The following is a 27,841-nucleotide window of genomic DNA, read 5'->3' as shown; positions in this document are numbered from 1 at the left end:
TGTACGTATAATCAGGTACGGACACAGCAGATGTTTCGTTCTGTTTTTTTTTTTTCGGTGATCGTCATTGGATGCCAGCAAAGCATTGAAAAGACATCTGCCTTCAGGCTGGTGTTTATCTGTGGCTGCTATTAATTAAATGTTGTTTGGTGTGGACAACAACCACTCCCATACTTCAATACAGATCGCCTCTTGTTGGACTGCTCAGACTCCAACATGACAGTTATCTCTGAAGGCATTTTCACAAATAACATTTCCTCATCATATTTGTCTCCTCTCTGTCCCAGAGCAGACACCCCTCTGAACCACTCATCAGACCGAAGGTTTTAGTTATTTTCTGCCAACAGCTTACCCCACACATGCCCACCAGAATCTCCTAATGTGAATCTGTGTGTTCCCCCCTCTCAGGTTTGGATGACTGCCTCCAGCAATACGTGAAGAGCTTTGAGCGGGAGCAGATAGGAGGAGAGCAGCTGCTGCACATCACCCACCAGGAGCTGGAAGAGCTCGGCGTCACCAGAATAGGACACCAGGAGCTTATACTGGAAGCTGTGGACCTCCTCTGTGCCCTGGTCAGTCCCCGTACTGGGTTGTTTTAACCCAGGGGTGTCAAACTCATTTTCGTTTTGGGCCAAATCAAGATCATGAATGCTGTTAAAGGGTCGGTTGTGCCAGGATGTATTGATAAAACCTTTTCAAATATCCATGAATTCTTCAAATTAAATAATATTACTGAACATATTTTCAGTCCCTCCAGGATTTCATGTTTGTGGTACTCATTTGGAAACATTTGGGATATTTGGACTTATTTATGATGGTTAATGTGACTTTTTATTACTCGCTGTTTAGATCGTGGACTATAATCTGACATCAGTTAAAGCTGAGGCAGCTGTTTAGTACAAGTAAGAAAGTTTTTGGCCATCTTTGAGAAAAATCTACAAAAAACTCTCAATTATTAGCGCAAAAATGTGCAGGGATTCATTGATTTAGCGTAAATTTACACAATCATTCTGAAGAAACTGGAGGGACTGATTGATATAAGAGTTCAGTTGAGATGTCTTACCCACAGAAAGCTAACTTTGTTTGCTGCTAATGTGAGAGATGAGTTTACAGCGACATTTCTGGACTGTGTATTACAGAATTTGACCTCTTAGGGTGTCCGTTATCACTGGGCAGAGTACTGTCACTTTAAGGAGATTCCTAATTGCAAATTCTGGAGTTGTGCATTTCTGTTGTTTTGCCTGTTGACCCAAGTGTGAATGTGGGAATGCGTGGCTGTGGGTATGTAAGTTAGGGCCATTACAGACTGGCTAACCCAGAGCTAGCTTTTCACTCTTAAAAAAAGCAGTTTGTGTGTTTCTGGCTCTAGAATCAACTAATTTACTGCGATGGTACCTGCGTAAGCTTAATGTAACTGCAAAACACAAAATCTTACCAAGTGTTTTTGGCCTAGTTGCTAGGGCAAATATCCTAGTACACACAAATTAAAACTAAGATAACTTACAAGTAGCTTTTTGGAAAAATAGGAGCCAGTGGAACAGGTACTTTTTAGTAATAGTTTAATGTTAAGGAAATATTGACTTAAAACAAACTCCTATATCTTTCTGAAAAGTTACTTGTTACCTTTCTCTTATTTTAAATATAATATTTGGATTAGATTAGAAATTAGACCAAAATTTGGTAAGATTTTGTGATATTTTTTTTTCTTCAGTGTAGAAAAAAAATTAATTGTTGATTAATTTCCTATCAGTCCCTTCAGAAAGTTACGATTTCACAGTTGCAACAATTAATGCAAATTCAGTCATCATTCGCAATTTTCTTGCAACTTTAACCAATCATTGCAATGTTTCCACATTTTGTTGCTTTAGTTGCCTGTGGAAAATTCTAATCGATGGAAAATGTTAGGAGATGATTAGCATTGGATAACATAGTAACTTCATGAAGAACATTGGTTTAAAAACAATGAGCTAACTGGAAAGCTGCCATGGCCGCTGTAGCAGTGCAAGAACAACAAAAAACAAATATTTCTAGAAGTACAGATGAAGCTAGAGGCTTTTGTAATGCAATATTCCTTAATTACGTTAGCTGCTGGCCAAGTGGCTCATTGATTGGTCTGCTCAGTACTGCTCAGTTACATCTACTGTGTGTTTCTGCAACACACTGGTTAATCTTTGATCACAGTAACCAGTTTTTCCACTTTTACACCGTTACTATTGTCTGGTCTCTTTTTGTGTAGAATCTACTGCATGCATTTCAGTCAAAATGTGTGGATAGAATTTTGCAAAGAAAATTTTTTGAAAACAAGACAGTGTCATGAAAAGGCAGATTTATTATATACACTTTCTGGAGCATCAGTTATTGATATTGGCTTTAAAAAATATAGCAAAGCAAATAAATAAATAACAGTCCTCCGTGACCTGAGTCTTGCTTTGCGCGCGCTGCTTCGGTCAATGCTGACTGTATGTGCAGTGGCCCTGCTCAGGATTAGCGAATTAGGGGGAATTAGGTGCTACTCTCCCAGAACGGGTGAAAGGAGGGAGTGGAGGAGAGGTGAGAGGGAAAGAGAGAGGGAGAATATGTAGAAAGAGCATGCAGGATGCACCTTATCTCTCAGGCACACATGGCTGGATTAGTAGGAGCTGCTCAAATGTGCGGAAGAGGGTCTGAGTGTGTGTGAGTTAATCAGCACCGCTTCTCATTCAAATCTTCCAGCATGGGACTGAGTGTCCCAGAGTACCAATCACTATACGGCCTAAGAATGGACACACTCAGACCCTCATCAACACACACGCGCACACACGCACACACACACACACACACACACACACACACACACACACACACACACACCCCCACACACACACACACACACACGCACACACACACACACGCACACACACACACACACACACGGATGAGAATTTCAGAAGCAGAATCTCTGAGATGATTCTTAATGTTGTGCAGGTTCTCACCTAACAAGAACTAAAAGTTAATACTATAGTTAGTCATCCTCTTAGTGTGGCGTTGAATTTGTGATTAAAGTCACGACTAAATTCATTCACATTTATTTTTATGTTTTTGTCCCAGGTCACTTTGGAAACATAGCAAAGTTGATCCTGATGTCATTTAAGCACGATGCTTACTTGACAAGAGCCACAAAACTAACATGACCCTACAAAAAACAAAAACATGGCTTATGGGATATTTATAAATCCTGACATATCCAACGTAAAATTGGCTTTATGGTTAGAGGGTAATAAACCGCTTTCTGTATTTAGATTTCAGAAAAACAAAAGGTCCTTTAATAATAAAGACTAAAAACAAAAGTCTATTTCTGGTGTGGAATTTGTGTCGATATTGAAAAAAAGAAGAGAGAAAATAGCTTGATAAAATTTTAAATCGATTTTTGCTCATCCTGTCTGTGCTGACATCAACCAACAACATTTTTCAGATAAACAAACCAGAAGAATGTTGTTTAAATTATTTTTAGAGTGCTTTTGACAGTGTTTCACAGAGAATTTGAGACGTCATCCTCATGTTCATCTCTGAGAAACATACTTTGTAGTCATCCGGCTGTTTGACTCACACATCAGTCACACAATCAGTCTTTTACAGAACGGTTTTCTAGCAGCTTCCTTAAATTGGGTCATTTTTTAAAAAACGAATCCAAACCACTGTGTTGTGATTAGCATTCCGCTTTATGCCTCGTTTCAACCTTCCAACTGTAAATAGATGAACAAATACGGACTCTTTTAAACGGTCTGACATGAAAATTACAGCTTGATTCAATTTAGAAAAATCCAAGGTATAAATTTAAAATTCAGCATAGTGCAAAAAAGAAGACGACGAAGAAGAAATATTCACGTATTAAACGCAAATTTATCACTCTTGCAGACTCAATATGTAGTTACCTTTGTGTATCTGAAGGAAAATGATTATAAGACAGACAGTAAGGCACGTACAATGTTTTTATTGCGACTTAGTGCATGAGCCATGGCAGAGGAATAGAATTAAAGAAGAGGCCGCTCCATACACGGTTGCTGTGGCAACCACACTGACATGAGGAGGGACGGTAGGGCCGCAGTGGGTGTCGGTGGTAATAATGGCATCATCCTATAACGGTATTGATTTGCACACACGTGCATGCAGCCTTAATTTAAATGACTTCTCTCCGTATCAGCAGCAAGCGCGCGTTCTTTCAGATGGCCCGCGCGCCCTGGAGGCAGGCAGACGCACACGGATTTTTTTTTTTAGATCACGTCATGACGTGACAGCCTAATTACAGCAGTGCAAACATGTACGCTCCGAGTGTATGCATGCATCTCTGTTCGCGCAGGATGCAGAAAATCACACGGAGCGCGGTGGGAGCCTGACCCAGTTTGAGAGAGACGCATCGCTGGGTGCTCTCCGTCTTTCCTCCCTCTTTCCCTCCAGTCGTCATGCCTTTTGGTTCCGCAGTTGCCTAATTAGTGTGAATGCTGTAAGGCTACGTCGTTAGTCCTGTCTTTTGGTATTGACATCTTCCACAGTTTATGAAATATTCAGCCCTTTGTTGTGATCATCTTGGGCCTCATTGACATGAACGGAACATCCCATAATTTCTGAAAAATTCTGCTGAAAACTTTGCGCTCTTCCACAGCCAACTACTTTCAGCTGGAAAGGCCATTCAAACTTTAAAATGAAGTCATATACTTCAGCTACTTCGGTTTATTTCAGCTTTTTTTAAAATCTGTTACAGTTTTCATAAAACCCCTCTTCAAGTTTTTGCTGGCATTATGCTCAGTCTTGAGAAGAAAAAAAAAACATGGGTTGCTATGGTTGCTAAGCAATTAAGCTACACTAGCCCACTAGCTCTGAGAAACAAACTCTTCTAACTCGCTCATATTTCACTCTTTCTACACATATTATACACCAAAACGTAGGTTTCTCCTTCGGCAAACAGAAAACGTGACCATCACTGATATGACATTTAAAGATTCACGGCAAATCGGCAGGAGGAAGTAAGAAGTAATCTGATCCTCTCACTACCTGCCTGCTTCCCAGTGATTACACTGACAGCACAGCTGTGTGAGTGGGGAAGTTCGTATGGCTTGTGTTGCAGATCCCTCTTGGTCTAGAGCTCTGAATTAATGTACAAAATGTGACTCATGGAACCTCAGCGTCAGTCACCTGTCAGTGTAGTAAGTAGTGTTCCAAAAGCTTTGTTTAGTTGGCGTTTATTGACCCTTTGCAACTACGTCATACATCATTCGAGGCAAGTGAGGGGCGAGGGTATTGAACGGAGCAAAGTTTTTCCAAAGTTGTTTTTGCCAGTTTATTCGTGGATTTTACTTGTTCGAATAGAGCTAATTTGTCTGTGAACGTAACACACCTGGCTGGGGCTCATAGACGGCGGTATTTACAAAAGTTTGAAACAGCTAGCTTAGCAACCGACACATATCTCCTCCCTCCTGACTTGTTGATCAAAATGCCGACTTTGCCTGAATTCACACCACATGATTTTTATCACTGTCATAAATAGCAGCCTTAAAAACATACAAAAGATAGATGTGACTAGTTTTTTTTTTTTCCATACATGCGAGGCTACTAGACGGCGGGGCACTGTTTCCATGGTTACTAATGGTTTGATGCGTACCTTCTCCATAATGCCATATTTGATATCTTTTTAATCACATACTTTTGTCAATATAGATCCATCTTGGGGATACAGCCAATCAGTGCCAAGGAAATTGAATGCAGCACATGGAGCCAATAGAATAAATAGCATTGCTCCCATATTCAAGCTTTTCAAGCTGTTTTCTGTTGAATACTTTTGATGCACTTTGAAAAAAAATCCTGAAATTGGCGGATTTTCTATGAATTACTTGGATTTACTTTCCACAGAAAAAAATCACCACAAATAGGCGGGGGCACGCTGTACACCGACATCACTTTGCCTTTCAGCAATACGGAGAAGCTCAGATAATGTAGCTGTTGATGAGTCATCAGTAAGCTTTTTGGTGTCAAAGCTATCATATCCCTGATTAATGTTTACTTTCCTTATAATGATGTAGGGCAGTAGCAACCCATATGCATGTGTAACCCCTGGTGCTTAGCTAAAAACTCCACATGAGTAAGTCTGTAATGAGTGGGAGGTGTGTGTTTACAAGGAAAAAGCACTAAAACAGACAGAATTACTTAGACCAGGCTTTTTTCTTGATGTTTATTCATCACATGCTAAAATAATGTAAAATTAGGTTAATGTGACAGAAGGATTCAGCTAAAAAGAAAAAATCCAAGTACCAACACATACTCAACAAGATGTTTTGTTTTTAAAAAGATACAAATACACACATTTTTGGGGCTCTTTTACGTCATTTCAGTCAAGTTTCTTGACTTACTAAGTATACAGTGTTTGCATTCTTGTGCATCGAATTGAAATCATATATGAGCATGCAGTGGGTAATATTCTGACTGTTTTTAATAGAGATAATTGTTTATTGCTTTCTTCATTGTCAGATGTTTTCATACGCTAAGATTGCTATGCCTTTAAAGAATTTGAGAGAACCCGATTAATGCTTTATAAACTTCTAATAAGTCGATGTGTGACAAAACTGAGTTAAACTGAGACACACCTGTAGACGTATTTTAAAGCACAGCTCAAATGCACTAAGACCTTGTGCGATCAGGAGAGTTAAAAAAAAAAGATCTAAACAAATCAGGCACAGTATCAGACGGTCAATGGTGGACCTCCACAAATCTGGTTCAACTTTTGATACAGGTTCTACATGCCAGAAGGTACCATGTTAACCTAAACAACAAAACTGTATGGAAGTCTGAAGACACTGGAAATGCTCACTGTTTTGACAAAGTTTTGGTTCAAAATGTGTCAACCCCGGAGCAAAATCAAAAGTCCTCGTGAAGATGTTTGAGGGTTAAGGCCAAAGAGGTGTGCATGAAAGCAAAGCAAAAAATATAAAAGGAGTGAAACAGAAAGATATTGATTGTTTCTGTGATGAGAACATAGTGTGTTATTCCCACTACAGCCCCTCTGGTATCCTTACACACAACTTGACATACAGAAAATCTCAAAAGATCTCTTTATCTGACCTTAGATTTGTGTCTCTGATCTCACCAAAATCTGCGCTGTGACTAACCAGCCTATGTGGTAGCAATAGCCAACAACATTTTCTTTTCTTTTTCTAAATACTCATCTGTTTCTCTTCCAGAACTATGGCTTAGAAACAGAGAACCTCAGAACATTGTCCCACAAGCTCAACGCTTCAGCAAAGAACCTCCAGAACTTCATCCTGGGCCGACGGAGGGGGGGTCATTACGACGGACGAGCCTCCAGAAGGTTGCCCAACGACTTCCTTACGTCAGTGGTGGATTTGATTGGTGCTGCCAAGAATCTGCTCGCCTGGCTTGACAGGTAAAAGTCGTTCATCCGTAAACTATTTACATGATAGACTTACCACGAGAAAAAAAGTTGTCGGCAGTCATCCGATGTGGTTGTGTTGGTCACTCCGGCATGAACAGCACGTCCAAGCGGATCCCACTTGGACATGGGATCCGCTTGGACGTGCTGTCCAAGCTAGTCCTCCAAGACGACTAGCGACGTCTTTGAGGATAGAGTTTTGTCCATAAGCGTTGAGCGATGGGGTTACCACAGGTTTTAGATTCACGACTTTATATATAATTTGTCAAAAAGCATGTAGAGGACAGACCAAGGATATGAAAAAAGATGCTCTGGTCAGACACCAAGAATACCATCCCAATTGTAAAACATGGTGGTTGTAGCATCATGGTTAGCATCATGTCTTTTCTTCAAAAGACACAAGGAAGCTGGTCAGAGCTGATGGGAAAATGGATGAAGCTAATTGGAAGCCAATTATGGAAGAAATGCAAGAGACTGGAGACGGGGTCAGACGTTCACGACCCTAAATGTTCAGCCAGAGTTACAGACTTACTGTGTCTGAAAGTTTCACAGTGCTTGTCCTTTTGTAAAAAAAAAAAAAAAAAAAAAGTATTTTATTATCTCGTTTTTTTATGTTTTTATTGTGCACCTTCTTATATTTCTGGAATAATGATATGCTGATGATAAAACACGGTCTTCATCAATGTTTCAGTGCCTGGTTGAATGGTTCCTGTCTTATCAAACAGGAGAGTCTTTACAAAAGCACCTGTCACATTACGTCTTAAAGAAATACTTCACAGTTCAACAAAATGTCTCAATATATATATATATATATATATATATATATATATATATATATGTTTTTCAAATCATTGTACTGACTTACATTGTATCCACACTGTAAAGGATTCACTGTAAAAAAAAAACAAAAAACTGCAAATTACTGACATCAGGGACACCAGTAATTTACCGTTTTTTGTTGTTTTTTTTCTGCAATTTTACAGAATGCACATATCAGTTAGCAAAAGATAGTGAAATCTACAAATTCTTTTTAAATTATATATTTGAAATTTTACAAAAATACAAAATGATAGAATATTTCTGTTCACAGAATGCAAGGACAGATTTTCTGATTTCAGGTTTTAGCGAAATCATGACCGTAACCTCAGTTGCTGAAAAAAATGGTAATCAACAGCATGAAGCTGAGGTAAAATGGCAGTAATAACAGTGAAACGCGCAGAAAATAAACAGCTGCGTTAACACGGGTTCAACAACAACATCAGAGCATACGTCACAGTTTAGCTTTGACACAAGTCTTTAGCAAATGTAAGTGTTAATGACAGAGAGAGTAAAATGCAGAAAGAGAGAGCTGACACACATAAACGCAGCATTTGATTAGCATCCTCCACACGAATTGCTTTTCTGCCCACCTCCCCCAAAGTAAAGTTGAACATGTGCTTTCTGTGCAGTCGGTGTGTTTGTCTGACTACAACCTGCTCTCGTTTGTTTCAGGTCTCCATTCGCCAGTGTGACTGAGTATTCGTTACTGAAGAACAACATTGTGCAGCTGTGCTTAGAGCTGACCACCATTGTACAACAGGTGCTTTCACACATCATCAGACTGTCACACTTTTTCATGAACAACGCATTAATTGGTCATATATAGATTGAAAAAAAAGAGAAAAGTTCATATGGGGTTTGTAAAGTTGCACCATGAAGAATTAACAAAAATTTATTATATTTAGCTTATTGCAGAGAAAAAATGTGGATGTTCATTCTTCAAAATCATATTTTCACCATATTATTCCTGCATCTTAAATATCAGAGTTCCAAACTAAATATTTAATTCACAAGCTAAATATGCAGTTTACAAACTAAAGTGTTATGTAAAATCAACATTATTTGAGACTTACAATAATGTTATCCCCTCAACATAAACGTGTGTTTCCTTGATTCTTTCATGCATGTTTGAGAAATCCTTTAGTATCCCATGGCAACCATTTAACTGTAGAAAATGTCTGGGTGGACCTAGCTCCGCCTTCGAGGCGTAGCTCCTATTTCAATCTGCGGTTCCAAACTTCTGACTCCCTCCTCAGTTCCTCCAGACTAGCCAGCAGCAATTAGCAAACACCTGGTGGAACTGCGCATCAGCTGAGCTCATTTTAGGAGCTACTTCTCAGCGCAACGCTGGTAAAAACGTTATTACAGGGTTAATAGAGGAGCCATGTTGTGACGACTTCCTGAAGGTGGAGTTTCAGAAAGAGACAGAGGCCCAATTTCAAAGCGTTAAATTACGAAGTCATATTTGATATATAGAGCATTTTTATAACAACTGAAGATAACATATATACTATCAGATAGCACTATGTGCCTGGAAAAGACATAATATTGTCCCTTTAAAGGACAACATTCACCAGCAGTGAAGTCAACAGGTCCTGGTGGTGACCGAAACATGCCCCATCGTTTCCTGACGTCTATGTGCCCGCTTCCCTATGTTAATCCAACACACTGCACCTCCTTAAAAGATAAATAAATAAAGCAGCTGCCGCATGCAAACACTTTGGCTTTGTAGCCGTTTCAATTATTTTGAAAAAAAAAAAAACAACAACTATGTCTTCTCTCTTGGACCTGGACCGTGCCCTCACAGTAAGAGCCTGCTCAGAGTATGTATCAGTGCATTTGTACTTGTGCCCAGAGTGAATCCTGCAGCTGAGCAGATAACACCCAATCCCCACATTACAAGGGCCAAAGGAGATGGAACAGAAAGGGGCCACACCGTAGGTTCACAATAGGCCAAATGAGCCTCTGGCTGCCAGGGGACGCAGGGAGAGAGACAAAGATGGCAGCAGTGTCTGCATTAATGCATCAAACAGATGTGATTGCCGCTCACCGTACACATCTGGTGGATTCAGTGAGATGCTTCCCAGAATTGCACAGATGCAGTCAAATATGTTGGCGCCTCTGGTGAAGACGTGGAGAAAGCCTCAAAATACATTCATGTCTTTCCGCAGCAGAACGGTCTCACTTTAAAAACGGCTTCGATGGCAACATGTGCTGTTTGTTCAGTGGGAGAATTTGAAATTTGCAAATTTCAGCTTGAATTTAATACACCCTTTCCTTTTTGAGGTTACTAAAACTTTTTTGCCGTGTTTCATTAGTAATCTGCTTTCTGTTTCATGACACAGATGCCTATTTTTTTTTAGCTTCAAACCACTAGCATATATGAGGACGCTCATTTCTTCTCTATCTCTTCTCATTGCTGAAGAACTGCAGTAAATAATGGCATCTTGGGGTCACTGCATGTCCATTAGACAAAATTTAAACACTTCTTGGTGATATGGGAGTGCTGCTGGAAAAGCCACTTCTCTCCTACTATCACAATTGTAAACATAGTGCAGCGTTCCTTTATTATTTGAATCAAATAACCCATCTGAAGCTAAAAAAAAATACTTCAAACATCAACATGTGAGAAGCTCAGCCATTGGTTTAACATGACTGATCTGTTGACTAGTTCTCTTTTATTAAGTGATTTGTCTTTCAGAAGCAAAATGTGCTCAATAGATTTACACAGTTTGAACCAAGTGAAGCTGAACTTCGCCACTTAAGCAGTTTTGGATCATTTATATCTTTTGCATGTGGCTTAATTACTGCTCTGAGTGTGTTGGTTTTTATCTGCAAACACCTTTTGTATAGTCTGTCTACTCCAGTTAACAATTAATCGATTACTAAATTAGTCGACAATTATTTCAATAACCGATTAATCACCATGAATTTGATTAATCGTTTCAGGGCTGTCAAACTATGGAAAACCAATAGGCATCAGTCAAAAAAACTTCATGGACTGTCAATAACAACAGTTGTGGTGATTCAGTTGAAAACATTTTGTTCCCTTTTCGGAATAAATACACTCAAAGTTTGTTTTATTTTTACATTTTTTTTGCGAGAGATTTCATTTTTAAAATAATAATAAAAAAATATGAATATTTTCGCACATCTTCTCCAGAAGGTCCATCAATTCTATTCATATCTGTTTTAACTATTAGCATCTCCTAAACAACATGTACATGTCGATTAAGCATGCTATTCTGACTACAGTGTAAAGTGCTTTTCTCCTGGATGTTATATCTGGAGCAGAGAGATAATAGAGCTTTTGTGTGGATGTTTCTGTTTGAATTTGCATTAATTGTTTGTCTTTCTCGGCTCCTCTCCCTTAACAGGACTGCACCGTGTATGAAACGGAGAACAAGATCCTTCATGTGGTAAGTGCCAAAAAATGGTTTCTAGAGATTCTTCTCTTTTTTTGTTGTTAATACTCATGTGGATGGGATGTGTCCTGCTCTTCTGTGTGCAAAGTGTATTTTTAGAACATTTCAAAGAGACATTCAATAAGTGCGCCAAGCGCTTTGCCATTTCCAAACATTTTGTGTCAATCGATGCCAGGCAGAATCTCTGATTGTCATAAGCAGAGAAAGCATTTTAATTGATTCTGCACTCGGAACATAACAGTTTCATTAAAAGTGTCACATTTGAGCACACTTTGACCTGAGATCGATTTGATGTGTGTCTGTGCTGGTTTTTGGGAAGAACGCATGTCTGGTGAAGTGCAAATAGGCCGCGGGCCTCTTGAAAGCTCTGTTGTAGGCCGTGTGTGTGCGTGCATGCCTGCGTGCGTGTGTGTGCGTGCGCGTGTGCATGTACACATGTGCGATGGGGAACTGTCTGCATCCACGTGTGAAACAGAGTGAGCAGCTAGTGTCTGATCCAGGCTGACAGTTGGATTGGGAGGCTTCCTGTTGCCATTCAAGGTCAGGTGGAGGGAGCGAAGCAAATAGTGTGCCGAGCAAAAAAAAAGAAAAAAGACTAAGCATTTAGAGGACATTAGATAATGCTTTCTAGAAATCTCTGCAACTCGAGAGCAAGTCATTCGATTGCATTTGAAATTCAACGTCACTGACTGTGTGATGTCTCATCTTTCAAAATGAGCCCTTAAGCATTTTGGTTTAAGGTTTAAGCTCTGATTTGCTACATGCCTTTTTGTTTTTTTTTTTGTTTTTTTTACATATGTAGAAAAATAACAACAGGCATATTTAAACACCTAGGTCCCAGGTGCTTTGCTAGAAACGGGAGGCGTATGTGTGAAAGGAGGCAGCAGTGAAACAGAAAGGAGTTTTTCTAAATGGAGCTTCTCTAGATGTTTATTCATGATGTGCAGAAAAATGTAAAATAAGGTTTTAGAGCCTTGAAATGATTCAGCTGGCAACCAAACAAAAAGCAACACGCCCATATCAGACGTTTTGTTTTATATTAAGAAATAAAAAAGCATAATTTTAACTCTCATTAGACTTTTGACCATTATTTACATGGAAACTGGACAACATACGCAGGAAATCGAGATTGGAGAAAGAGCAACAACGAATAATCTTCCTGTGTGAAATATATACCAGGAAAAGAGCAGGTGAAGGATTTTCCGCTAGAGTAACTGTCTCAAAGAGAAATAAATTAATGTAAAAAGTTGTCAGAGTTAAACTGAATGCTAATTATTGCTATTTACACTGATTTACTACACAGCAGAAATGCATACATTTAGATAACTGAGACAATCGTAATAACTGCCCCCATTTTCCAGATATGCAATCATGAGCTACTCTGCAAACCTGACAACACTTTAAAGGTTCGTAAAATTTTAAACTACTATGACATTTCTGAGATTCAAGTTGTTTAGAGAGCATAGATCCACTTGGGTCTTGATCCCCATTGGACTTAGCCATGAACTCCAGTCTCTGGGACTCAATAATCTGGATTTTAAATAAAAAAGTAATGAAAAAGTAAAACAAGCAAAAAAAAAAAAGTAAGAGATCAGCTGCTTTTAACCAGCTCGATAGAAATCCAGAAAGATTTGGTCTTTTCAGGTGAAGCAACCAAACCAACATTAGCAACACAAGGTGATTATTCTTCAGTATTGAAGTACTGCAGAAACTCCTTTTTCACTACCAGACAGTATACAGTACTGTGCGTGTGTGTGACTGATTTAAAGAGCTATTAATCTTCACAAGTGCAAATCAATATTCCCAGCTGTCACTTTGCCACTTGTGGGATTATTAATATTTCTGGACAAAAATAGATTCAGATAATAATAGTGCAACAGAAACTCCTTTACATGGATATATTTACTGATTGAATTATGCAGCAAACTGCACTCAGACATAATTACGGCAAGTTTTAATTGCAGCATGGGTTTCATGTTGGTCACTATAGTGCAGTTGTATGTTAGTTCGCTTCTTCTCAATAATGCAAAACTCTGTGCTTCACTCCTCTCCACTAGACTACAGCCTGCAGCAATCAGATGGACAGGATGCGTGTGTGTATGTGTGTGTGTGTTCTGGAAAGATAGCATGAATGCGCGTGTGTGAGCCTGCGTGTCTGATGGAGCGTGAAGTGTGCATGAGTGTTTTTATGTGCATGCATGCATAAGGATGAGAGGAATTACATAACACTGTCCTAGTTGTGTGTTCTCTCTTTCCCTCGTTTTCTTCCCTTTCCTCCCAGACTCTCCCTCCCGCCTCTCATGCCTTCATGCCTCTCTATTCTACTTCCAGTCGTTCCCTCTCCATCTTTTTTCCAAAGTCTGAGTATGTATTTGTTCAGTATGTGTGCGCGTGTGTGTGTGCGTGCGTGTGTGTGTGTGTTGTGGGAACATGCAGTTGCAGACAATGAATTATGCAACTGCATTTGTTGTGTGTGTTAGCAAGCAGAGCTATGTGTCATGAGGACGAAAATACAGGAGATTACTAGAATGAAGAAGATTTCCTTTAGTGTTTAGCTCTGGCGTCTGGGACGACCATAACAGATTTTCTGTTTGGTCAACTATTTCTTAGTTCCTTATGTTCTAAGTCATTATTGCGCTGAAAGAGATAGAGATCATTTTCTTGTGTTTGTTGGTTAATCTTAACCTTTAAGATTAAAGTGTGAGGATCAAGTTGAAGTCTCAGTAGGCTCCTCATGTTTACGTTTGTGGTGGTAGAACAGAAGTGAAGTAGACATCTGTCCCTCTATAATAGTAATGGACTGAACTTAAATAGCAACTTTATAACTTACATAGTTGCCATACTCACAAACACAATAATTGGGGTTTAGTGCCTTGCCCAGGAGGAAGCTGGCATCGAACCTACAACCTTCTGATCACAAGTTGACGACTCTACCTACAGAGCCTCAGTGTGTCTGTCTGTCTGTATAATTTATTTTCCAATTTTCTACTGTCTAAATGTATGTAAACAAAAAGTTAAGGCTGACTAAATGGAAGAAATAAAATCAGATGTATTTGCCAAGTTTTTGCACACACACAAGGAATTTCATTTGTAGTGTTTTGTTTTTTAAACAGCTCTGATATGATTTGATCAATTTTGAAAACAAATGATAAATTAAAAAAAAAACCGTTTTTGTAGTCGGAGCTGTTAGAGATTCGAAGAAATGTGACTATAAGAAAGTGGAGAATTCTCTGTGAGCTTTTTAATGTGGAATCACATTCCACACGTTAGCTTATTTTATTGTTAATACGTCGAGTTGAGATTAAAAGACTATTTTATCGTTTCATACTTACATCGATGTGCACAAAAATACTATTCCGTGTGCGCACGCATTAAGTAGGATAACCCGTGAGACAAAGTTGCTGGGATAAACGTCCGCAAAAGCGCTGCAGTCACTCAGCGGAGATTAAAAGGCAGGAAATGTTGCCAGTGATAAACAAATGTGTGTGTGCAGCCGAGCAAATAGCCAGAGAAAATGTCAATCTTTGCTTAGAAACAAAGGCAGGGAAAAGCTGCACCACTCAGACGGCTTGTTTGCTCAGATTTCAGGCGGGAGCAAAAGAAGCTGGGAATTACACCCACAGTGCCGTCTGTAGTCATTTCTTCGAAGCGAACGAAGGCAACAAATAAAAAGTGAGCTCCGCAAATTTCACCAAGTACCAGCCGGGCTCGCGCATGCGCCGTTGCTTCTCCGAGCGCGTCTTGTGGGCATGCCTGTGTGGACAGACTGTGACAGGAAACGGTTTGTGTGACAGAGCGGTGGGAGTGGTGATGTGGAAGCAGTCTGATAAAATGATGTCTGTTTCACCTCCTCCAGCTAGGTCACAGCATCCCCCAGGAGCCAAAACCAATCTCAATAACTTTCTGTCTTTCTCTCCTTTGGTCTCCCTATGTTTTTTTTTCTGCACCTCCATCTTTGTCTTCAGTGTAAGACCCTCGCAGGGATTTGCGACCACATCATCTCTCTGTCGTCGGACTCTCTGGTATCTCAGTCGGCACATCTGGAGGTGGTCCACCTCACCAGCATCATGCCCAGCGAAGGCCTGGTGAGGACAACATTCGGAAATTCACAGACACACACACAGAAAAAACACACACACAATAAAAACTGCAGTAGTTTCATTTTAACATGAGAAATAACGGGTGTTTGTTTTTAAATTGTGTGCAGTTTAGAACTGACTGGAGATTTAGTTTTATTTCCTAAATTAATCCAATTATTTTTACAATAAATCTACTTGTAAATGCTCAGTATCAAGGCAAACATTTGCAGTGACAGAGTTGTACCTGAATGCACCATAGATGTACGCCCGCTAGAAAAACAATGCAACATGCTATCTCCCATGCTATCTGGGGTTAGCTAAAGGTTTCACACAGCTGGACTTATATGTTATTTTTCCTCAACACCAGAGCTTTCTTGAGTAAGTCATTACATTCAGTCTAGACTTAGCGAAACTGAATTTTCAACTTTAATCGCTGTTGAAAATTGCTGATGTAAAGCTTCGGTTCGGCCAACCTTTCTTCCGCCATTTACACTGCAAAGAGCCCTGAGTGACTAGACGCGGGAATAATAAAGTAAAAACAATAAGTAATAAATCGCAGACTTCAGTGATAGGCTGTCTGGTGTTGCAGCGAATCCTGCGCAGCGGTTCACCAAGCAGGCTGGGAGCGCCTCTGAACGGATCAGCGTCTGTACCTGTGCTTGATGTTGTTCCAACTAGACCGTTTAAGGTGCTACATTCTCCGCTCTCAGCCAAATTATCTGAACAGATTATTTAATAATTCTGTTGGCAGCAGCGTCTCGGGCGTTAGTGCATCGGGAAGCAGATTTGATTCCGTAAATCCCCTGCATGCGATCCGGGAAAGCTTCTGCAAAATTACGTCCAGAGAGCATAGCTTCAAATGCAGCTTGTGAGCAGGATCCAGAAACACGGCTGGAAGAGTCCGCTTCAGAAGCTTCAGATTTGCAACTCGCTGAGAATATGTTTTTTGTACATCAAACGACAGCATTAAGCACTTCCGCAAAAAAAAAAAAAAAAAAATCAACAACTGATAAATCCATAATATCTTGTCGAAACACCAAAGATTAGTTTTGATATCGGTTGCTCTTTCTGACAAGCAGCAGCTTTTGTACTTTTGAAAAGCTGTGGCAGATTGTTGTTATTTCTAAAACTAACACTCCGTGCATGTTGAGTCATTACTCAATTTCATTTTTTTAGTTTCAGTTTTTCTACAAAAATGTGCATTTTTCAAACACATTCTCATTCTCTGGTCTTTTTCTCTTGTTTTCCAGGGGATGTACATCAAGTCAACATACGATGGACTCCACGTCATCACTGGGACCACAGAGAACGTGCGTTTTTACTGTCATAAGCATTCAGATTTGGAAGCTTGAATTATACTTAGTTTCATATTTCCCCCCCAGTACAATAGAACCACTTCAGTATCAACTAAGTTTGTTGTCTTCCGGTTTCAGTCACCGGCAGATCAGTGCAAGAAGATCCACGCTGGAGACGAGGTGATCCAAGTCAACCACCAGACGGTGGTGAGTCACACAGCTCCAAATGCAAACTGCGCTGAAGCACAGAGGATGTACCAGCTCTTCTTCCTCAGTGGTCACATCATGCAAACTTTATTCTGTGTTCATCAAGGGGCCACATGAGGACAAACTGTGTTATTTAGCTTCATCATCCACTGAAATATCCCGTTCTGTCCTCCTTATTTTAGTGTGTTTAGCTGAAATAATCTGCATTTTCAAATTTTTTTCACACTACAACCACAAATATGGAGGTGTTTTATTTGAATTTTAAGTCAAAGTGTTCATGTCCCTTGGAGATAAAACGTCTAGCGGCTTCAGTTGTTTCTGTGGGGTGTTTCTCAACCAGTGTCGCACCTTTACACACCGAAATATACCTGGCCATTCTTCTTTGCAAAAACAGTAGAAGCTCGTTCAAACAGGACGGAGAACATTTGTGAGCATCAGTTTTCAAGTGTGTGTTTAGAGGACCTCAGGGTTTCAGCTGTTTTGCAGTTTTCTGGAACTTTGCTCCAGATTAGAGGAGCACAAACAACAACCCGGTCCTGAGTTTCTTTCAGCCTCAAACATGTTTCCCTCCAGTTTCGTCCCATGTGCCGTCAATCAACTCTGAAAAGCTTCTGGGCTCTTGCTAAAGGATTCCTACAGCATAATGCTGCCACCAACGTGTTTAATTGTGATGTGTCCAGACTTTTGTGTCATGTTGGTTTTCCCGTCTCCTTTACTTCAACATTGAACGTGAGATTGTTCACAGTACGGATTTTGGTCATACAGTGCAAACTGGACTTTTAATGGATTTCTTTAGCCCATTTTGGTGCCCTGACCATTACAGGAAAATTATCCTACTAATGCAAATTACAATACATTAGTAGCTAGTCCTGTACATGAATTGATAGGTTTATCGCTTCCCCTGAGAAGATGCTCTGTGTTTTTAACTTCATCATTTTCAATTGCTTAAATATTGTTTATGTTCACAAAATCTACAAAAAAATTTTTCCCGTTATAATTTACTCCTAAAAAGCAATTCAGCTCCTTTTTAAAAAACTGACATGTTTTCTGATTTAATTGGAGTGAATGGGAGAGAGTCCCACCCTTTCTTTGCTCTCTAAGTAAAGGTGCATTTGAGAAAATTGGGAATTTGAAAACTTCCTCAACCTGCACGTCTGGTGACCAATCCATGAAATGTTTAAGTTGTTAACCAAACAAAGAAACAAACTAAATAAAAAAAGACACAGATTTTGGGAATTTTAACATTTTCCACATTGAGAGAAGCAGTAAAGTTAACCTTAGTTAACCAATAGAAATTGTAATACATGGCTGTCTGAACTCTCAGTTTAGCAGTTCTCTGACTTCTCCATAAGATCCCAATAACATACGATGACGATCACGGTTGTGCTGTAAAAAAATGTGCAGAGTTTTAACTTGTGTAAATACTTTTACTGTATGAACCCCCAAACCCAGTTTCACTTTCTGAATATCACGAGTTTCAATCCAGGTCATCAGATCAGAAGGAACAGGCAGCCATTTTAAACAGAGCAGACTCTTTTGTGAGCGTCGCTCATCATGTCCTCGAATCATCTGTTCCTGTGTTTATCTGAGATTTCTGAAAAGGAGGGGAAAAAAAGCTGTAGATGTCTCAAAAGTGAGTTTTTTTTTTCCTCCCCTGTTTCTCTTCACTATCCATGATGTTCTCTCGCAACACTCTGCATGCAGGGTTCTGTGCTGAGGCGTTTGATTGACGTGTGATGAAGGTGTGTGTTATCTCCCTCTTCCCCTCCCCTCCTCTTCCTCAGGGTGACAGTGCAGATCGCACCCTGCCAGGCTCACAGCTTCAGCCCTTTATTACTCCCTCGGCTGGGCCCTCACCGCTCTGATCCCTCACTCTGGGGGAGGAGATAAGCATGGAGTGGAGGAGAGAGTGTGTGTGTGTGTGTGTGTGTGTGTGTGTGTGTGTGTGTGTGTGTGTGTGTGTGTGTGTGTGTGTGTGTGTGTGTGTGTGTGTGTGTGTGTGTGTGTGTGTGTGTGTGTGTGTGTGTGTGTGTGTGCGTGCGTGTGTGTGTGTGTAGAAACAGGGTTGCAACAGAGCTGGGAGAGTGGGGCGAAAAGGGAGGAGGAAGTAAAGAGCGACTTGGGGAGAGGAGGTGGAAGAACAGATAAAAAGAAACGGAGGGAAGAAGAAGAAGTTAGCAGCTCCAACCCGAGCTCACTGGGAGGAGAGAGAGGAAAACACATCGCGGTTGATAAGTTTATCTAGCCAGGCTTCGAATTAAATATGAGATTAGGGTGAATATTGAATGAACAGAATTTCATTACATTAAAGGGTGATTATGTGGGCCCGTCCCATACGTACACAGAGCAAACAACACGGCTTGAGCATTGCTGTTTAGACTTCAAAAGGGAACCTTCAGCCTTCAGCGCGGCTGAGCTAATCGTGGATTTTGCTCAAGTAGCTCACTAGCTGTTTGAAAAGGTAGCGTAATTATGTGGAGGTAATAGCATCTGGGAAAATAATGAAGACCCCTGGGATTGTAAGAATGTCATCAGCAGCAGATTATGCTGGTTTCACTTAGCTAGGTGTCCGCCTGTTTGTCTTTGCACTCGGCTTGTTTGACTAAAAGAGCAGCTCTGCAGCCGTCAGATTCAGCTCTGACGGCTGGGCTTCCCCCAGTGTATAAAAAATAAAAGTGCTATAATTTTATTGGTAATATTTTGTGTTTTTGCAGAGTTTGAGTAACGGCATGTACTATCGGTCTGAGTTCTTGTGAAAACAGCAAATCTTTCATCTTCCCCAATCGCTGCATTGACAATCAGGGAAACCTTCTTCTTCTCATAACTGTTGTCTTTCTTCAACTTTTAAGTATTGAAACTAAAAAACCTCGGGCCACAGAGAGAAACTACTAAACAAGTAGCTGGTATGAAGATTTATCACTTTCCAACAAACTCAAGCAACTTATTCTTCCCTGCGATTTTCTGCAGTAATCAGTTTTTGTGACTTAGTGCTTAGTGGACGGACATTGGAGTGGACGAAAGCCAGCCCGATATCAGATGACACCCATTTCCCTGACGCTTGGCAGGGGAACCACAATGTCTCTGATTTTTAGACTCACATCTCAAACTAAAGAGATTCAGTCTCGCCAAACTGTCGGTTTTGGATTAAATAAGACAAAATATAACAATCCGGCTACAACGCACAGGTCCTTTTTTTAAATTGGAGCAGATATATTTCTGTACCATACAGTGCATGCGTGTGTGTGTGCGCGCGCGTGCGTGCGAGCGTGTGTAGTGGCCTCTGCAGACTCTGCCAGTAACTGAGACCAATGTTGCCAATCAATGACCTGATGAGTGCTGTGAGCTCTGGAGACGGCCTCGCCCGAGCCACAAGAAAACTCTGCAGTCAGCATTTCTCTGTCGTGCTCCTTTTACCAACTCCCACCGTCTTCAGATTTATACTGACTAAGCCACAATTTATTTCAATAAGACACTTACTTTTTGAACAACTTGCCCTTTGTTTTCCCAGCCACACATGTTCCCGCATTTCTGTCGCGATGCACTTTAGTTTTTTTTTTTAGTTTTTTTCCTTTTGGGGGAGTTTTGGATGCTAATGCGGCTGAAGTGCCAGACAAAAGAAAATTTTGTTATTTGTCATATAAGTTTTTATACAACTTCTCCTTCTCTGCAGCCAGCAGAGCCTGTTGTGAATTTCCAGCCTAGTTAGAATAGCCACTGATTACGATGGATAAATGGTTTTCCTTTAAGGTTGTTTCTCCTCCATTAGCACACTGAGGAGAGAGTACATGAGGGTGATTAACAGCGCAAAAACCCTCCTCCTGGCTCCGATTGGTTGGTTTTGGTCAGGAGCGGCACGTTTCTTTAGACAGCAATAGTAGCATAGATTATCTGACTCGTATAAAACTGACACAACATAGTGACAGTTTTAACAAATATACAAAAATATATATATTTTTTATTACTGTTACATACTGCAGCTTTAAGGCTGTGGTTCCAGTAACTCATGAGCCACTTAAGAAGTTAAATTTTTAATTTTACCAACATATTTCTTATGAAGAGAGATCTAAAGAATAGGATGATGGCAAGGAGGCATTGCCCTCATGCAAAAAAAAATCTAAAAATGGCATAGACATTCTGTTTATGTTTATTTTTATAGTAAATTTGTTTCAAAGTTGACACTCCCTTTCTTTCTGACTTTTTTGGCGTTAAAAAAAAATTTAAATGTAGATTTGCCAGGCGTATGAACAGCTCTGGGCTCATCTGTGTATGTCTTCCTCAGGTGGGATGGCAGCTGAAGAACCTGGTCAACGCTCTGAGAGAAGACCCGTGCGGAGTCATCCTCACGCTGAAGAAAAGGCCCCAGAACACGCTGAGCTCCACCCCGGCTCTGCTCAGGAACGTACGCTGGAAACCACTGGGCCTGCAGGTGAACACAACACGTTCATGCTTTGTAGGATTTGTTAGTTTTTGCAATGGACTAAATTTTATTAAGAGGGATCTGTGTAATAACAAATATGTTTCAGATTTTTGTTTGAAAAAAAAAAATCTATGTCTTTGTTTTATTCAACTTTATGATTACTTTTGTCATGGGTGTGTGCTGGTGTAGGACCCAAATGACACTTTGAGTTGATATTGAAGATTTGATAAAGAATGGAAGGACAAAAAGCAAAACATGGAGAACACAGGGAGCCAGAGAAGAACAAAAATGACATGAACCAGGAACAACAGGTAGATAACGGGATTTGGAGGAACCAGAAGGAGGAACCGAGAATGAGTTTTATATACTGGGGAGGCTGATTACTGAACAAGGAACAGACGGCTGATTAGAAACAGGTTGCAGGTGTGAAAAGAAAGGGAGGAATAACACTAAAGAATAACTCAGAAACATAATTGAACTAGACAAAAAAATAACTACACAAGAAGAAATAAACAAACTAGAATTGCTTAGGAACTACTGAACAAAGGTAAAACATATAGAAGACAGAGAGGAATACAGAATAAAGAAACCTGGAAACAACTCAAGATCCTATCAACTTTAAGTTGGTCTATTACATGAAATCCCAGTAAGCTACATTGAACACTTTTAAATAGAAATTATTTCAATGCTGGGGTCAGCTAAAGATCTGTAGCTTCCCCTCTCTCCAAGGGTGGAGTAAGTCTGCTGTTGTACAAGCTTTGCAAATCTTCCCCTCATATTGCAGTTTTTACAGTTTCCGGTGCACAGAAAGAGAGCTATCCGTGCTGAGTCGGATGGAGGGGTGAGACGAGGGCGAGTCTGACACTGCCTTGATGCTTTGTGAAGCGCCGACTGTCTTGTCAGCCTCCCGTGTTCTGCGGCTGCTATTTTTAACTTCGCATCAGACCAGTTCATTTACATGCTACTTCCACGCTTTGATCTCTGTTCATCAGAGCACAGCTGCTCTTCTGGGGGGTTTTTTCTTGTCTTTTTGTTGCTTTCAGTTTAAACCCTCAATTCATTCTGTCTTCCAGGACGCTGTTAGCATAAATACAGCATTGCGCGTGCGACATTTTCTTGAATTTGCCCATCGAGTCAGTGTTACAAACGATTCTTTCAAACGAGCCGGTTGCCATTTCCATTTTGTTGCCATGTTATCATTGACTCCGCTTGCTCTTCGGTGGTTATTGTTGTATTTGCTGCTGTGTGTGTGTGTAGAAGAACAGAGGATCGGGGTAATGGCTCCCTGACAGACCGTTATGACGCAAACGCGCCGCGAGCGCCCAGATCGGAGCTCGGAGACATCTGTGCGAGGAGAAAAAGAAAGGAGCGTTTTAGATTTTGTTCTCTCTCAGAAAAGACTTGAGCTTTTAATAATTCATAAGCAACAACAAGCAGCTCCACTGGCTCTGAAACAAGAGCCACTACTCAGCAAATACTGGAGATAATTTACTGAATCCAAAATATCTTGCTAAACAGCTTGTTTCAGAGCAGATTTGTATATGTGTGTGTGTGCGCGTGTGTGTTCGTGTGTTCATGGCAGACGGTCTAACACGGCCATGGCTACACGTGTGTGTTTAAGCGTGTTTCTGTTCACGCTTTGTGTACGTATACATGCAGAGGGATGTTTTCCAGTTTTTGTTGGGGGTTTTTTATTTCCCAGCCTCAATCGCTCCTTTGAGACACAAAAGAATTGGGTTGTTCTCTGTATGCTCGTTCCGTCGGATTCTCCCTCCCTGCGCTCGCATGCTCCCAAAAACAAAAACACACAACCGAAAAACACACGTGCACTTTAAGCCCGGTTCTGGAGACCAGCTTGCACGTCTGGGGAAATTTCAGCAGAAAACGTGGCAAACGTTCCGATGGATTAAATCTAAGTCTGCGAAAGGAAACAATTTATCTGTACACAATATCATGTGAGTTTAGCTCACAGATTTTTTTTCTTTACATCAAATGGTGGTAGAAATCTCTCTCTCTCTCTCTCTCTCTCTCTCTCTCTCTGTCTCTCTTTCTCTCTCTTTGTGTGTGTGTGTGTACATTTGCATGTTGGGCAGGATGGGCTAAGAGCAATTTAATATTCCATCATAATTACAGCGGTGCTTTGTTTTTTAATGGTTAAAGGTAAAGAGAGGGAGAATCGCTGTGATGCTACATGCACCACTGCTGCCTCTTAGCCGCCATGCTCAGAGTCATTTCATCTTATCAAAAGCCTCATCAGCATCCACATCACACCACACTAAATCGATTACTCACATGGCTCCCATTGTGTGTGATCCTGCTTTGCTCAAATCCCTCACAGGCTCATAAGTCGTCACTGTGGGTAAACACCTGCTATTTTAGGCGCTGAATGCATTAGCGCTTGTTGCTCTTTGATAATTGCAGCAAGCCCAGTCTTCTGGCCTATTTTGGGGCGTCTGACTAATGTCCACAACTTCGTCATCCATGGCATCACTTCGAAGATGAAAGCACGTTTGTCATATATTCTGTAAAGTTGATGTAAATAAAAACGCTCCGTTATAAAATGAGGTGAAACGTTTATGAAGAACAAACGCCAGAATGGCGGGAGAGGCGTTCAAGGGTTCTGTTTTGCGTAAGGAATCCTGAAACCCTTTGATTAAAACTTGTTATGGCAAAAGGCAAAATGGCCTATTTATTGTTGTTGCTGTTAAATGTTGCAGCTCATTAAGCCAACTTTAAAATTTGACAAAAATAACCAAAGTAATTTAAAAAAAACTTTTTCAAATTTTGTGGAAAAGTAGAAGTAAAAGTAGAATCTCTTCCAACTCAGTATAATTCTTTGAAAGTATGGCTGCCCTCTTGTTAAATCATGAGTTTTATAAGTCACACACAGTTCTAATTATTGTGATTAAGAAATCACTTAGAATAGAACTTGACAATTGGAGGTGACTAATATATCTAAAGAAAAGAAACACACACACACACACTCTCACTCACACACACATCATGTCATGGTCTAAAGAAATTCAAGAACAGATGAGAAAACCTTACAGAGCCATTTTTAAGATTGGGACTCCAAAAAATATACGTCCTGGCTTATTTTGTTTCTCTTTCTTTCTCTTGTGAGTGAGTGTGTGTCTGCATGGTTGTTTGTTTTGTTTCTGCGGGTGTTTTCACACCTGATACTCCGGTAGACTCGGTTCGATTGTGGACCAAATTGACATTTGTTACATATTCAGTTGGTGTAATTCGTTTTCACACTGCACTGTGTCAAATGAACAGAACCTGTTCCTCTCCTCACCTGCGGTGGCGCTGCACCCAGGACAACTAAAATAAAAGACACAAGAACCTCTGAAGACGACACAGAGCGCAACTTCCTTCTTCACAAAATGTAAACAAAAATGGAGTCAGATTTTAGCTCCTTTGTCTTTGGCAAAAGACCACGAGCCATTTCTCCCGCTAGTGTTCAACTCTCACATTTGTTTTCTTTGTATTTACCCAGAATGCCTTGTGGTTTCCAGTCTGCTTGCATCCACATATGCATCCAAACTGTGCCATAGTTCACTTTAATTGAACTGAGACCTACTTTTAGGCAGACCAGAGTTCACTTTTTTGGTCCGAATCAGTTTTATTCCACATTCACACCTCCCAAAAAGGACCAGACTTTGTCGACAGATTTCTGCCACCATTTGATGTAAAGAAAAAAAAATCTGTGAGCTAAATTCACATGATAGATATTGTGTACAGTTAAATTGTTTCCTTTCGCAGACTTAGATTTAATCCATCTGAACGTTTGCCTCGTTTAATGGACCAGAGTTCAATTAAAGCAATCTTAACTGGGCTGGTGTGAATGCACCCCCAACCCCCACTTAACCGGGTATGAGTATAAATATCAGCCCATTTGTGACCCTGTGATGGATCTAAAACATTAAAGCCCGAGAAAATATTCAAAACAAAATAAATATGTAAGGAGGCGAAGACCTTTTCACAGCGCTGAATAATTGAATCTCACTTCCTCTTTGTTTTTAAACATTTTAAGGTTTTACACTTTCAAATGATCAAATGCAGCATTAAAGCATGCGCATGTGTTTCAGTGCATCCGCCTGCGTGTGCGAATGCGGTAGCATTAGACAGAGGAGAGGTTTTAGCAGTCGATTTTTAACATTTTTTTTAGCCACCTTAAAGATGCCATGGCGGGGGGTGAAGTGCTTTAAGTGCTGTTTGAACAGACTGGAAGTTCACCTGCTGTGGTAGACTCATCTGGCTGTACTGCTATCCCCTCAGCTCCTTTTACCCATGCAGAGACTAGTGGGTTGTAATCACTAAATTACTGTTTTCTCCAGCCGCCACACTGCAAAGCTATCCCTGTTCCCTCTGTCACGGATTGACTCTTGGTTTGTTCTCCCTTTTTTTGCCCTATTTTTCTCCCCCCAACCCTCTAACTTTGGTCTCTTTCCATCTCATCTTCATTATTTTTGCCAAAGCCGCCTTACTGTAAGCCGCCTTCAGGAGAGGAAGACTGCACGGGTGAAGGAGGGAGACCGAGGCTTGGGGATAGGGGCTGTGAAAGGGAGCGGAGATGCAGAGAGAGAGAGAGTGGAAAGTTTGGAATATGAAATGAATTTGATTAATGCAGTGCTGATGAAATAATGAGACAGTGGGCTTCCTTAATGAGAGCGCTGCCTGCTCGCCATCGCTCTGTTTTCTTCCGTGCCTATTTGTTCATTCCGTCCACGTCGTCTCCCTAAAACGTTGGCCAAATCCTCCGACGTACAGCATGAACTCCTCTTCCTTCAGGTGAAATTGATAACGTGAGCCGAGCGTTCGTTGCAGCGGCTGCTCCGAAAATCGAAATTTGTTCCTATGGCAGCCGAGGCGAGGTATCCTTTCCTCACAAAGACGCCGATGACAAATAAATCTAAGTGTCCTTGAGTGGAGCAGAGACGGGAGACAACAATAACTCTCCCGCGTCCTCTCCTTGCTTTGTAGTTCACAATAGTGGGAGGGGAGGAGAGGAGAGGGGTTCGGAAAAGGGGGTGAGGGGGGAATTAAAGAAAGGCTTGAAAACAGGAAAAATGAGTGGAGGGTAGGAGACCAGGGGTTGTCATGGGAACAGACATAGAGAACCCGACAAGAGTGAAGAGACTTCAGACGAAATGACAGAAAAGTGAGGTGATTAAGCAGGCTTCACAGGCTGGTTTAAGTAAACGTCGCACAGACGTGTCCACGCTCGACGAGGAGCGATTGCTGCAAATTCACTCACACGTGATGGAATCAGCTGGAAAAAAAAAAAAAAACTTTTCACAGGTTGGAATAATAAACTGAACTTGACAGCAATAAATACGGACAGTCAATTCAATCTGTCCGGATCGGATGGACTTCATTCTTAATTTTTCATATGGAAAAGATGGTAAAAAGTCTTCTCTCTGTTTTTTCTTTTTAGCCCATCCCTACCAGTCCCACCAGCACGTCCCCCACACCCGGCGGAACCCTGGGCATGTCCAAAATGGACGCCCCCAGCATGCAGGACGTCTACATCCTCTCTCCCGTCTCTGGACTCTACAGCACCAGGTCAGGACACGCGCATGGGAAAGGTTGCGATGATGGCCATTATCCTGATTATTCCGACACCGCCGATGACGGGGTGAGGCGACACAGATGACATTTATGGTGACAGCTCCGCTCTCCGCAGGGAGGAGATGGGCCTCATGTCGTGCGACGACATTGGTCGCTACAGCGTAGGCTCCCAGTCCGGATCCAAAGGCTCGGAGGCCGTTAGCTACTACCTGGACCAGGACAGCGGTCAGTACTTCTCTCTGCTGGAGGGCGACGGACCCGCTGGGACGGACTACGACCGGGGCCGCAATACAGGCGTGCGACGGCGGGACAAAACACCGACGCATGGTAAGGCGCGCCGCAAGAGCCCGCAGTGAAATGGGAGCGACAGCAGCTCCGGCCTGATCAGCCGACTTGCATGTCCACCACCACCTCCACCTCCACCAGGTCTCCCGTCTTTCCACCATCTCTTCTCCTCACTCGCCTCGTCGCTGTGCTCGCTTGTGTCCTCGTCTGGCATACGCGCAAACACAGACAAACTCACGCGCCTTAAGCAGCAGGGTCGTATAAGATGCTTCAGCTCCCCTGTCTGCTGCACCACCTGCGTCCACCTTTTTCCCTCGACGCCC

At 41.2% G+C, this 27,841-nt stretch overlaps 1 protein-coding gene across 1 annotated transcript; it reads left to right on the top strand.

The window, feature by feature from the left end:
- Positions 1 to 392: 392 nt before the first annotated feature.
- LOC106934373 (connector enhancer of kinase suppressor of ras 2-like) lies at positions 393 to 27,777 on the top strand (the record flags this gene model as incomplete). Its single annotated transcript, XM_088009202.1, has 10 exons — positions 393 to 572; positions 7,209 to 7,411; positions 8,909 to 8,996; positions 11,614 to 11,655; positions 15,585 to 15,746; positions 16,991 to 17,050; positions 17,174 to 17,242; positions 21,522 to 21,668; positions 27,100 to 27,227; positions 27,349 to 27,777. Coding segments are annotated over 10 exons (1,320 nt in total), but the record flags the coding sequence as incomplete, so codon positions are not given.
- Between the last annotated feature and the right edge of the window lie 64 nt (positions 27,778 to 27,841).

Source organism: Poecilia mexicana, unplaced genomic scaffold, assembly GCF_051168715.1.
Source record: "Poecilia mexicana isolate PSO_F unplaced genomic scaffold, ASM5116871v1 scaffold_10, whole genome shotgun sequence".
NCBI lineage: Eukaryota > Metazoa > Chordata > Actinopteri > Cyprinodontiformes > Poeciliidae > Poecilia > Poecilia mexicana.
This window is presented reverse-complemented; position numbering and strand designations above follow the sequence as displayed.